We start from the raw sequence: 10,243 nt of genomic DNA, 5'->3' as shown, positions 1-10,243 counted from the left end.
CATGACATGATGCGTAACTTTATAATTGATGTAGTATCTCGCCTGAACAGACGGGGGCGCCATTGCTTCTTTTTTTTTATCCCTTTGATTGCGTCACACACTTCCTAAAAATAATCACGGCGCCATTTCAGAATTCATTCATTGGCATTTGCAGTTTGAGTCGTTATTCAGGTAAGGGGGACATGGTGGAAATTGACATCTCAATCAGTGTTGATTTGTATTCAACAAGTTGCAAGAGGGAGGACTAAGACACCCTGTACGATATAATCACGATGTGTTTTGTTTAACCAGAATTAGTCATAGCTAGCACCATACCGTGCGAACGTTTCTTTTCAACAACAAATAATATAGATATATAATGTTAAACGTGTTAACGCAAACAAAGACCAAGCTAGCTGGCTAGGTTATCAACCTCATTTGGATTTCAGTTGGATGTTTTCGAGAGTGTCAGCCAGGTTGTTAACAGAACAGGTAGCTAGCTAAACTAGCTAAGTTAATTCCGACAGAACAAGCAACTAGCTGGCTAAAGTGAGGGAATTTCTAGTTTTTATAACCACGGTCAGACTTACGAAGTTAGCTGCAAGATAAAAATGTATATATTTATAAAATACGGTATCTTAATAGCCATGAAAGATGAAATGGAAAGTTCTCAATACTAACGTTAACTTTCCTATTTGGCCTGGTCAGTTACTGTTAGCTGGAGAATTAGCTAGCGGTAGTAACTAGATAACATTAGCTAGATTGAGTTGCTAGCTACTGTACGTCAGATAGCTTGCACACTTATTCTCTTTTGACATTTTATTAAAGTAGGCCTATAATCATAACATTAGTTATGAAAGTTGTATTTCGTGGCAAATTTTGGACGTGGTATTTTTCTTCATGCTTCACATAGTTGAAATGGACTTGGTAAACAAACAACTGCTTGTCTCCACTTCCAGGAATAACACGCCACAGATTTGAAGATGGTGAAAATATTCATAGGCAATCTTGACTCCGACACCACCGTGGACGAGCTACGCACTCTCTTCTCCCAGTATGGCAAGATCTCAGAGTGCGACATCGTCAAGAACTTTGGCTTTGTGCACATGAACGACAAAGCCGAAGCGGAGGAGGCAATCAAGAACCTTCACCACCATGAGCTCAACGGGGAGCAAATGAACGTGGAGATGAGCCGCGGCAGACCAAAGTCCACCACCAAGCTGCATGTCAGCAACATCCCAGAGGGTTGCACCAACGAGGAGCTGAAGACCAAGTTTGAGGAGTATGGCCCAGTGGTGGAGGCTGACATAGTGAAAGACTATGCATTTGTCCACATGGAGTCTGTGGATGATGCCATGGAGGCCATCAGTAGGCTGGACAGCACAGCCTTCCAAGGTGAACCCGCAGATAGTCTGAGCTTTCTGTAGTTACGGAATACACTTCCCTTTAGATGGCATAAAGATCGTAAAGTGATGCCGAAAAGCATTTTGGTTTAATTCTCTGAGTTTTTAATGGATACGTAGTGGCACTAAAGTCGTGAGTCTTTCGTGATTATTTTATCCGGTTTCAACGTAACAGTGCAGGTGAACTAATTGATGCTAATATATAAGTATTTGCAATGAGGAAATAACAGCCGTTAAGAAGCAGTGGTGTGCGTGTCAGAACCCAACCGTCTCATGCGTCTCTTCTCTCTCCTCAAAAGGCAAGCTGATGAGCGTGCATCTGTCCACCAGTCGCCTGCGCACGGTCCCGGGAATGGGAGCTCAAACTGGCTGCTATGTCTGCGGGAAACAGGGTCACTGGTCGAAAGATTGCCCGAACGGCGGTCAGAACGGCGGTAGCTATGGTGACAGTGGTGAACGCCCCAGAGGTGGCCTAATGATGGGCCACGGCAGGGGTTTCCCACGGGGTCCCCCAGGTTTCAGCAGGAGTGGCGAAAGATATCCGAGTGGCTACGGGATGCCCCCAAGAGCTGCGGCATCCTATTACATGGGCAGACTAGGGTATAGCAGATCGTCCAGTTATCTGGGGGGGCCGCCTCTTCCCCCTTTGAGCCGTAGGCCTAGCTATGGCTCTGCTCGGGAGTACAGCGCCGATGCCAGGGATCGGTACAGTGGCAGGCTACCGAGCTCTTATCCCGAGAGGGTATCGGCCTATGAGCGAGACCGTTACAGCATTCATGTTGACTATTATGAGAAGTACAGGGCACGGCCATACGGCTCAAGCTATTTTGAAGAGCGCCGCCTGGGCTATATCCCCCCTCCCCCCTCTTCCTCCCTCTCAAGGCTCTCCTCTAGTGTCGACCCGTACGAGCGTCGCCCGCTACCACCATCCTCGGCGACTGCCTCGTACTACTTGCGAGACCGCAGCCCGATCAGACGAGTGCCTGTCACCTCTGACAGCTATGGTTATGAGCGTTCACGGCTGTCCCCGGTGTCGTCCTCCAGAAGCTCCTCGTGCGCCGTCCCACAGGCCAGGGACCCTTACACCGATCGGACACGCTATGCTTACTGAGCTACATACTGCCAAGGTGAGCCAACCAACCAGGAGTACTGGCCCATTGCGCTGTGACATTTGGAATGGTGCGTGCCATTGAATGTGAAAGGGTACATGATGATGACACAGTGGGGGCTGGGAACTGTAGACTCGTGTTCATCCTAATATTTCTTCAATGAAGAACAGAAACTATGCCACCCCCCCACAGTGCTTTTAAACCGTAAAACACAATCCAATTCTCAAAGCAAATGCTCTGCTCTTTTCTAGGTGTGTATGACTCGCCAGACTTTTCCTTTGCTACCATTCCTCCTCCGAGCTGCATGGTTCCATCGAGCTGTGCCGCAAACAAACCTTTCGTGACTCGGAATGTGATGGCACGAGAATGATGCAGGCGGAAATCGGCATGTGCATCGTCCTGGCACCTGTGTGCCAGCCGTCGGCAGATGAATCTTCATCTTCAACTGACTAATCAATCCATATTCAAGTCAACATACTTCCTTTATTTACAGTTGTCACTTACAAGGACACTTAGCTATCTGGAACCACAGGTCTGGCACTGTGTGTGTGTGTGTGATGTTAATACCAGCTTAACTATACTGGCTTTCCACTCGCTTTGTTTGTCTTTTTTTAAATTCTTTTTTTAGAAATTATACATCTTTTTATTTTTAAGAATCTCCTCAAAGCAAATTGGCCACTGAATTTGGCGTATTGAGGTGACCATAGCTTAGATAGTTTTGTCTTACTTGAGAAATATTTTTCATTCATTTAATTGTTTTCAGCTATTAATGACAAATTCTCATTCATGCCATGTTTCGCTCAGTCATTCAACCACATTTTTGTTTTGAATTTTCCCCAGTAATACACGATTTAAGAATAGACCGGTATGAATATTTGTGAAATTCATGCACTGGCTTTGAGAACGTTCATGAACATCTGTTTTCTCGAGGACATTCCACTTCGTGTTGAGGAAATCCTCGTCATACTGCTTTTGCTTAGAGTTGCTGTCTCGGTGACATTCTCCGTATCCCAAAACAAACATTCCAATTTGTCTCAGTTGATATGCTTCATCAATAATATCTGCATACGTCTCCTAACCAAAAAGAAGCATTAAGTTAGTACTAATTTGAACAGTGTGCATAGCACGTATAGGTTCATGCACCGCCAAAAGTAATCTTCTTGCGTAATTCGGGAAGGCCCAATCTGATATACACCAATTCAAGAGGATATAGCAATATATTAAATATTGTTTTCTAAAAATCTATGTTTTAGTAAATCAAATTCACCTGTGTTCATTGAATATTCATTGCTACTAAACATGAACATGTTCAATACAGCAAATAACATGAGCATAACTCAGGGCTATGACATAATCGGTTAGGTAAGGGGCTCTTGTCTTCAATCACTTTCTATGGGTGCCTTTTACAGCGAAGCTATTTTGGGAATTGTTGTAGTTTGTATTTTTCCTAAGTCCAAGCGTGTACGTTTTTCGCATTTTATTTTTTAATAAACCATAAAGTATTTTTTTGTGCCAATTTTCTTTATGTATGCTCTCTTCAGCATTTATCCACATCGACACTAAATTGAAATGAATGCTTTTCTGATAATACCTACTAAAACCTGGTACCACTAAATCAAGTACAGTCGGAAAGAAATGCATGTATGCTTCTTTCGTCCAATCAACCGGTCTGATTTCGACGCCCTCCAATCTGGTTTTGCCTTTTGAGGGGATGGGCAGAGATTGTGCTGTGGCTAGCAGGCGCAGCGCCATTTCATCTCGGAGACCAGTGGCATCCGACAGTGAAAGGTACGAAAGTAGAAAATGTGATTTATGGCGGGTTTTTTTATGTACATTTTGACGTTGTATATTGCCTTATGTGAACAGCAAATAACTGACATACAGCTATGAACGCGTTTCGGATCTATTGTTAGCATAGCATGCTCGTTATGCATGCATATGCGGACACTTGCTAGAGTTGCCACAAGAGGCAATTCGGTGTCGCTAGCTGTCTTGCACGTTACAAATGACTACACGTGCAAATGTATGCTTTAACTATGCTGAGATGGCGATGTATTATGATCCAATGCATCCTCTTGCACAGCACAGTGGATTATTGATAGAGCGAATTTATCAAATAGTCAAATAATCAATGTGCTCTTAGATTCATTAGACTTCCTGAGCCAAGTTATTTCATGTTTCATCAGTTTAATTTCCTCTTCCACTGTTTATATACTGAAGCAGGAGCATCATCACCATGGTGAAAATCTTCATTGGGAATTTGTCTCCAGACACCACGGCGGAGGAGCTGCGCTCCCTCTTCTCCCAGTATGGCAAGATCTCAGAGTGCGACATCGTCAAGAACTTTGGCTTTGTGCACATGGATGACAAAGCCAAGGCAGAAGATGCCATCAAGAATCTCCACCACTACGAGCTCAACGGGCAGGCCATGAATGTGGAGATGAGCCGCGGCAGACCCAAAGCCTCTACCAAGCTCCACGTGGGTAATATCAACAGCAGCTGTACCAACCAAGAACTACGGGCCAAGTTTGAGGAGTACGGCCCAGTGGTGGAGTGTGACATAGTGAAGGACTACGCCTTTGTCCACATGGAGCGTGTGGAGGATGCCATGGAGGCCGTCAGTGGGCTGGACAACACAGCCTTCCAAGGTGAACTCACACAGGCAGGGCTTGGTTGGTCAGTGCCCGGTGTGGTGTAGGTCCACCCTGATAATTAGAATGAGTTCTATTCACTAAGAAAAGGTCTTAACAAAACTGATAGGTAAGTCATGGATAAAGGTAAGTAGTGAAAGTAAGGGGCAGTCAACCGCTATCTCCAAATGCACATGTACTAATTTTTGTATCTTTAAAATTCATCCCAGAATATGGACTTGTGTGTCAGTTGTGGATATATTTCTGTATACCTGGGTCAGTGTTGCTTGGATAGAACAATCGTCAGTGTTTACGCTCAGAGGTGTTTTAAAATGTAGGCTATTAGGATAGTGTTTTAGTACGTGCCCGCCTCCTTTCTGATTCCGTAGCTCATATGCATAGATATAGATGGAACAGTTTATTGTATCGTCGTAAACTCTTGCGTCTTTTTTTTTTTAAGGCAAACTGCTGAGCGTGAAGCTTTCGACTAGCCGCCTGCGTACTACGCCTGGCATGGGAGAGAGGACTGGTTGTTATCGGTGTGGGCAGGAAGGCCACTGGTCCAAAGAATGTCCGCTCGACACGTTGGGCAACTACAGAGAGGGTGCCGAGCCACGCTCTGACGGATTCGATGGCGGTGCCCCCAGGTTCGGCGGGGGGAGTCGCAGCGGTTGCGTTTATCAACGGGGCTTCAGTGGCGGCGATCCAGGTTACAGTGGCAGCTACGCTTCCGTGCACGACTTTGGCAACAGGGGGTCTGTTTACGGCAGCGTACCCGGGCATGGCAGGGGCGCGGGCTACGAGAGCGCAATGAGTTACAGTGTCCCGCAGGGTTATGGAATGAGCGCTGCCGAACAATGCATGGCCCGGACATACGCCAGCGAGGCAGCGTACGGCGGCACCAGCTCGAGCTATGGTACGATCCCAGCCAACCCAGTGCGCCGGTCATCTTACGAGGACCGGGATCCTTATGGTGTTGTGGACTTCTACGAGAAGTACCGGGCTCGCTCGTATGGAGCCAGTTATTTCGAAGAGCGCCGGTCTGTCCCTTTGCCAGCCCCACCTCTCCCCTCCTCCTCGGCCATAATGAGGGAGCGCCTGCCGCCCTCAAGCCTCGACCTATACGAGCGCTGTCCCCTCCCTCCTCTACCAGCCTCCATCTCCTCATACTACTCCCGCGACCGGAGCCCGATCCGGCGAATCCCTGCTGATGCTGAGGGCTACGCGTACGAGCGCGCGCGCCTCTCCCCGGTGTCCTCCCTCCCCAGAAGCTTGGCTTATGACATCCCGCGGGACCCCTACGCCGAGCGGGCGCGCTATGCTTACTAACCTTTTTCCCACTTGTCCAGGTGAGACCTGACTAGCTTTCACAGGTTAGCGTGATTTTTAAGTTCCCTGGGAACTATACTGAACGAAAATATAAACGCACCATATAAAGTGTTGCTCCCATGTTTAATGAGCTGAAATAAAAGATCCCCAGAAATGTTCAATATCCTGACAAAGCTTATTTCTCTCAAATTTTGTGCGCAAGTTTGTTTATATCCCTGTTAGTGAGTATTTCTCCTTTGCTAAGATAATCCATCCACCAGACCGGTGTGGCATATCATGAAGCTGATTAAACGGCATGATCATAACACAGGTGCAGCTTGTGTTGGGAACAATAAAAGGCCACTTCGAAAATGTGAAGTTTAGTCACACAGCACAAGAGAGAGAGCGTGCAATTGGCATGCTGACTGCAGGACTGTCCGCCAGAGAATTGAATGTCATTTCTCTACCGTAAGCCGCCTCCAATGTCACTTTAGAGAATTTGGCAGTACGTCCAAACGGTCTCACAACTGCAGACCACCTGTAACCACGCCAGCCCAGGACCTCCACATCCGGCTTCTTCACCTGCGGGATCGTCTTGAGACCAGCCACCCGGACATCTGATGAAACTGGGTTTGCATGACTGAAGAATTTCTGCCCAAACTGTCAGAAACTGTCTCAGGGAAGCTCGTCTTCCTCACCAGGTTTTTGACTTGACTGCAGTTTGGAGTTGAAACCGACTTCAGTTGGCAAATTATCACCTTCGATGGCCACTGGCAAAAGGTATATTCTTTACGGATGAATCTGTTTCAACTACAGGGCAGATGTTTGGCATTGTGTCGGCAAGTGGTTTGCTGATGTCAACGTTGTGAACAGAGTGCTCCATGGTGGCAGTGGGGTTATGCTATAGGCAGGCAGATGCTACTGACAACGAACACAATTTGTATTTTATTGATGGCAATTTGAATGCACAGAGGTACTGTGCCGAGATCCTGAGGCCCATTGTCATGCCATTCATCCGCAGTCATCACCTCATGTTTCAGCATGAAAAGTCACGGCCCCATGTCACAAGGATCTGCACACTATTCCTGTAAGTTGAAAATGTCCCAGTTCTTCCATGGCCTGTGTACTCACCAGACCTGTCACCCATTGAGTGTGTTTGGCATTCTCTGGATCAACGTGTACGACTGTTCTAGGTACGGCCAATGTACAGCAACTTTGAACAGCCATTGAAGAGGAGTGGGACAATATTCCACGGGCCATAATCAACAGCCTGATCAACTCTATGTGAATGAGATGTGTTGTGCTGCATGAGGCAAATGGTGGTCACACCAGGTACTGACTAATTTTCTGACCGAAGCCCCTACCTTTCCTTTAAGTTATCTGTGTTACCAACAGATGCATATCTGTATTCCCAGTCATGTGCAATCTGTAGATTAGGGCCCGATGAATTTCAGTTGACTGATTTCCTTATATGAACTGTAACTCAGTAACATCTTTAAAATTGTTGCGTTTTATATTTTTGTTCGGTGTAGTATTAATATAAACACTGGGTGTTTGATAGTTTCTCTCGGTAATGTCTTAGATCTGTCAGGTTTTCTGTCTTTTCATAGGTTGATAATGCCGACGCTGTCAAGCCTGTTGATCAAATAGGAGAGAATGCATGCCGTGGAACTTGAATGCATCTTGTGGATGACCGTGTTACTATTTGGTATGCTCTCTTTTCAGGTGTCGCAACAGTGTCGAGCTCGGTTGGCCATCTTAGTTCCGTCTCGCTATGCGTTTCGACGTGGTCGTGGGATGGATGGGGAATGTGCGGACATTTATCTTCACTGTTCGATATCGGTCTTGTGTGTTAACTGATAGCTTAGTAATGTTTGTATTTCCCCTCTGAAAACAGAATGTAAATATAGATTTCAGGTATTATTAGATTTTAGGTATTTAACAAAAAGCAACCATGTGCACGTTTTTATTTTTTAATGTGAGTCCTTCAGTTGGAGGTGTTGTAGTTGAATCAGTCATTGCACTTAACTCTAGTAAGCAGTTTTATGCATTAGTGCGATGAATGCAATCAGTTGCTCATCACATTCGCCTTTTTTTAAATGCATATAAAACCATTAAAACAATAGATACAGGTGTTGTGAATGAATGTGTAAATAATATATATTTTATTTTACTCCACATCTAAGGCAGGGGAGGCATATTATGCATTTCGGCTGATATTTTTCAATACCTTTTGAAAGTGAAATTGCACTCACAAGGGAACCCCTGCTGCTTCAAATCTAATTTTCCACTTAACATATGACTGTATTGCTCATGTGTTTGAATGAAATAATACACTTTGTATACATTCTGAACATTTTAGAACATTTCTAAACTGTTGTATAGTCCCATTCCATCTTGAAAAAAAATGTGTTTAAGAGTGCATTTGGCACAATTTGCCCTGAATGATATGAGAAATATTTATGTCCGTTTTGTTTCTCAATAAAATCACTCTGAAAAGGTGTACTATTTGTCATTTGATTCGTGATTTTGTTCCATGTCTTGTTCACTTTACCCCCCCCCCCCTTGAACTCTTGGAATGTAGTTTTCAAGTTCAAATGTTTCCTCTGTATCTCAGCAGTAGCATGAATACATTTTAGTGTGTATTTCTCCTTAGACTCTTAACATGATGGTGGTAATTGTATGGCCATAATCTATACTGTAGGTTAATTAACAAACCTGGTAGGTTAAACCAGGACAAATCATGTTAAAACATACTATTTGGTTAGGCCTACACATTGGTTTGATGATTGACCCAAAAAATATTCTGAATTATTTTTCCTTTTTTTTTTCCTTGTCATGCATGGTCAAATAACTCAGGCATAGATTGGTAGTTTTTCCTAATTTGGCACACAGAAATTTGAGGCCACGAGTAACTTGGTAAATGAAAAATAGCACCGATTGGCCTTTAGGTGGCACTGTTATAAGCAGCTTCACTTAAACCATCATATCCTTTGCCCTGTTTGAGCTCGAGACTATAAACTTTGTTGGTTGCAGAGGGTGGGGCTATAGGTGGACGGGCTCATTGGAACGGCTGGAATGGAATTAATGAAGCCGAGTCAAACGTGGTTTCCATATGTTTGATACCGTTCCATTCCAGCCATTAACATTTTTAGGTCTTGCCTTAGATTTTCAAGTTAATTTAAGTCAAAACTGTAACTCGGCCACTCAAGAATGTTCACTGACTTCTTGGTAAGCAACTCCAGTGTAGATTTGACCTTGTGTTTTAGGTTATTGCCCTGCTGAAATGTGAATTCATCTGGTGGAAAGCAGACTGAACCAGGTTTTCCTCTAGGGTTTTGCCTGTGCCTCCATTACGTAATTTTGTTTTATCCTGAAAAACTCCCCAGTCCTTAATGATTCCAAGCATAACCATAATATGATGCCGCCACCACTGTGCTTGAAAATATGGAGAGTGGTACTCAGTGATGTGCTGTATTGGATTTGCCATAAACAACACCTCAGCTTTTCATTTTTTATTAATTTGATTAATAAGATTTCTAAAAACAAAATTCCAATTTGACATGGGGAATTGTGTGTAAGCCAGTGACAAAAAAAATCAAATTAATAAATGTTAAATTCAGGGTGTAACACAACAAAATAGTGGAAAAGTCAAGGGATGTCAATACTTTCTGAAGGCACTGTATTTTAAGCCCATAACCATGTGTGTGAGGTGTATAATTTGTTTCAAAGTAGAATTGTTTAAGACTACCAAGAAACACTCAGTGTGACCCTGATTTAACCTACTGCAGCAAAATTAACTGTCCTCGAAGTT

General features: G+C 44.3%; 2 protein-coding genes across 6 annotated transcripts; both read left to right on the top strand.

The window, feature by feature from the left end:
* The first annotated feature begins 82 nt into the window (after positions 1 to 82).
* rbm4.2 (RNA binding motif protein 4.2) lies at positions 83 to 3,995 on the top strand. 2 transcript variants are annotated; one of them, XM_064931838.1, is made up of 4 exons: positions 83 to 171; positions 939 to 1,374; positions 1,682 to 2,509; positions 2,743 to 2,849. In XM_064931838.1, the coding sequence occupies exons 2-3, from the start codon at positions 963 to 965 to the stop codon at positions 2,491 to 2,493; spliced, it is 1,224 nt and encodes a 407-aa protein (XP_064787910.1). In that variant the 5' UTR covers positions 83 to 171; positions 939 to 962; the 3' UTR covers positions 2,494 to 2,509; positions 2,743 to 2,849. The 2 variants fall into 2 exon arrangements, with proteins under 2 accessions (XP_064787910.1, XP_064787911.1); XM_064931839.1 differs by lacking the exon at positions 1,682 to 2,509 and having other exon boundaries at positions 2,743 to 3,995.
* Positions 3,996 to 4,044: 49 nt separating this feature from the next.
* LOC135510705 (RNA-binding protein 4.1-like) lies at positions 4,045 to 8,932 on the top strand. Of its 4 annotated transcripts, XM_064931835.1 has the most exons (4): positions 4,074 to 4,279; positions 4,712 to 5,139; positions 5,582 to 6,470; positions 8,155 to 8,240. In XM_064931835.1, exons 1-3 carry the CDS (start codon positions 4,131 to 4,133, stop codon positions 6,448 to 6,450), a joined length of 1,446 nt encoding a protein of 481 aa, XP_064787907.1. In that variant the 5' UTR covers positions 4,074 to 4,130; the 3' UTR covers positions 6,451 to 6,470; positions 8,155 to 8,240. The 4 variants fall into 4 exon arrangements, with proteins under 4 accessions (XP_064787909.1, XP_064787907.1, XP_064787908.1 ...); XM_064931837.1 differs by lacking the exon at positions 5,582 to 6,470 and having other exon boundaries at positions 4,045 to 4,279; positions 8,155 to 8,932; XM_064931836.1 differs by having other exon boundaries at positions 4,715 to 5,139; positions 5,582 to 8,248.
* The last annotated feature ends 1,311 nt before the right edge of the window (positions 8,933 to 10,243 follow it).

The sequence above is a fragment of the Oncorhynchus masou genome, chromosome 23, assembly GCF_036934945.1.
Source record: "Oncorhynchus masou masou isolate Uvic2021 chromosome 23, UVic_Omas_1.1, whole genome shotgun sequence".
In the NCBI taxonomy this organism is placed as follows: domain Eukaryota; kingdom Metazoa; phylum Chordata; class Actinopteri; order Salmoniformes; family Salmonidae; genus Oncorhynchus; species Oncorhynchus masou.
Note: the sequence above shows the minus strand (reverse complement) of the source record. Positions and strands in the feature narration are given on the sequence as shown.

Bases quoted from the DNA above. Each gene is read 5' to 3' on its own strand.
- rbm4.2 (XM_064931838.1), top strand. From the start codon at position 963: ATGGTGAAAATATTCATAGGCAATCTTGACTCCGACACCACCGTGGAC. The intron at 1,375-1,681 runs GTGAACCCGCAG...TCTCCTCAAAAG, and splicing joins GGACAGCACAGCCTTCCAAG to GCAAGCTGATGAGCGTGCAT.
- LOC135510705 (XM_064931834.1), top strand. From the start codon at position 4,131: ATGTATGCTTCTTTCGTCCAATCAACCGGTCTGATTTCGACGCCCTCC. The intron at 4,280-4,711 runs GTACGAAAGTAG...TATATACTGAAG, and splicing joins GTGGCATCCGACAGTGAAAG to CAGGAGCATCATCACCATGG. The intron at 5,140-5,581 runs GTGAACTCACAC...TTTTTTTTTAAG, and splicing joins GGACAACACAGCCTTCCAAG to GCAAACTGCTGAGCGTGAAG.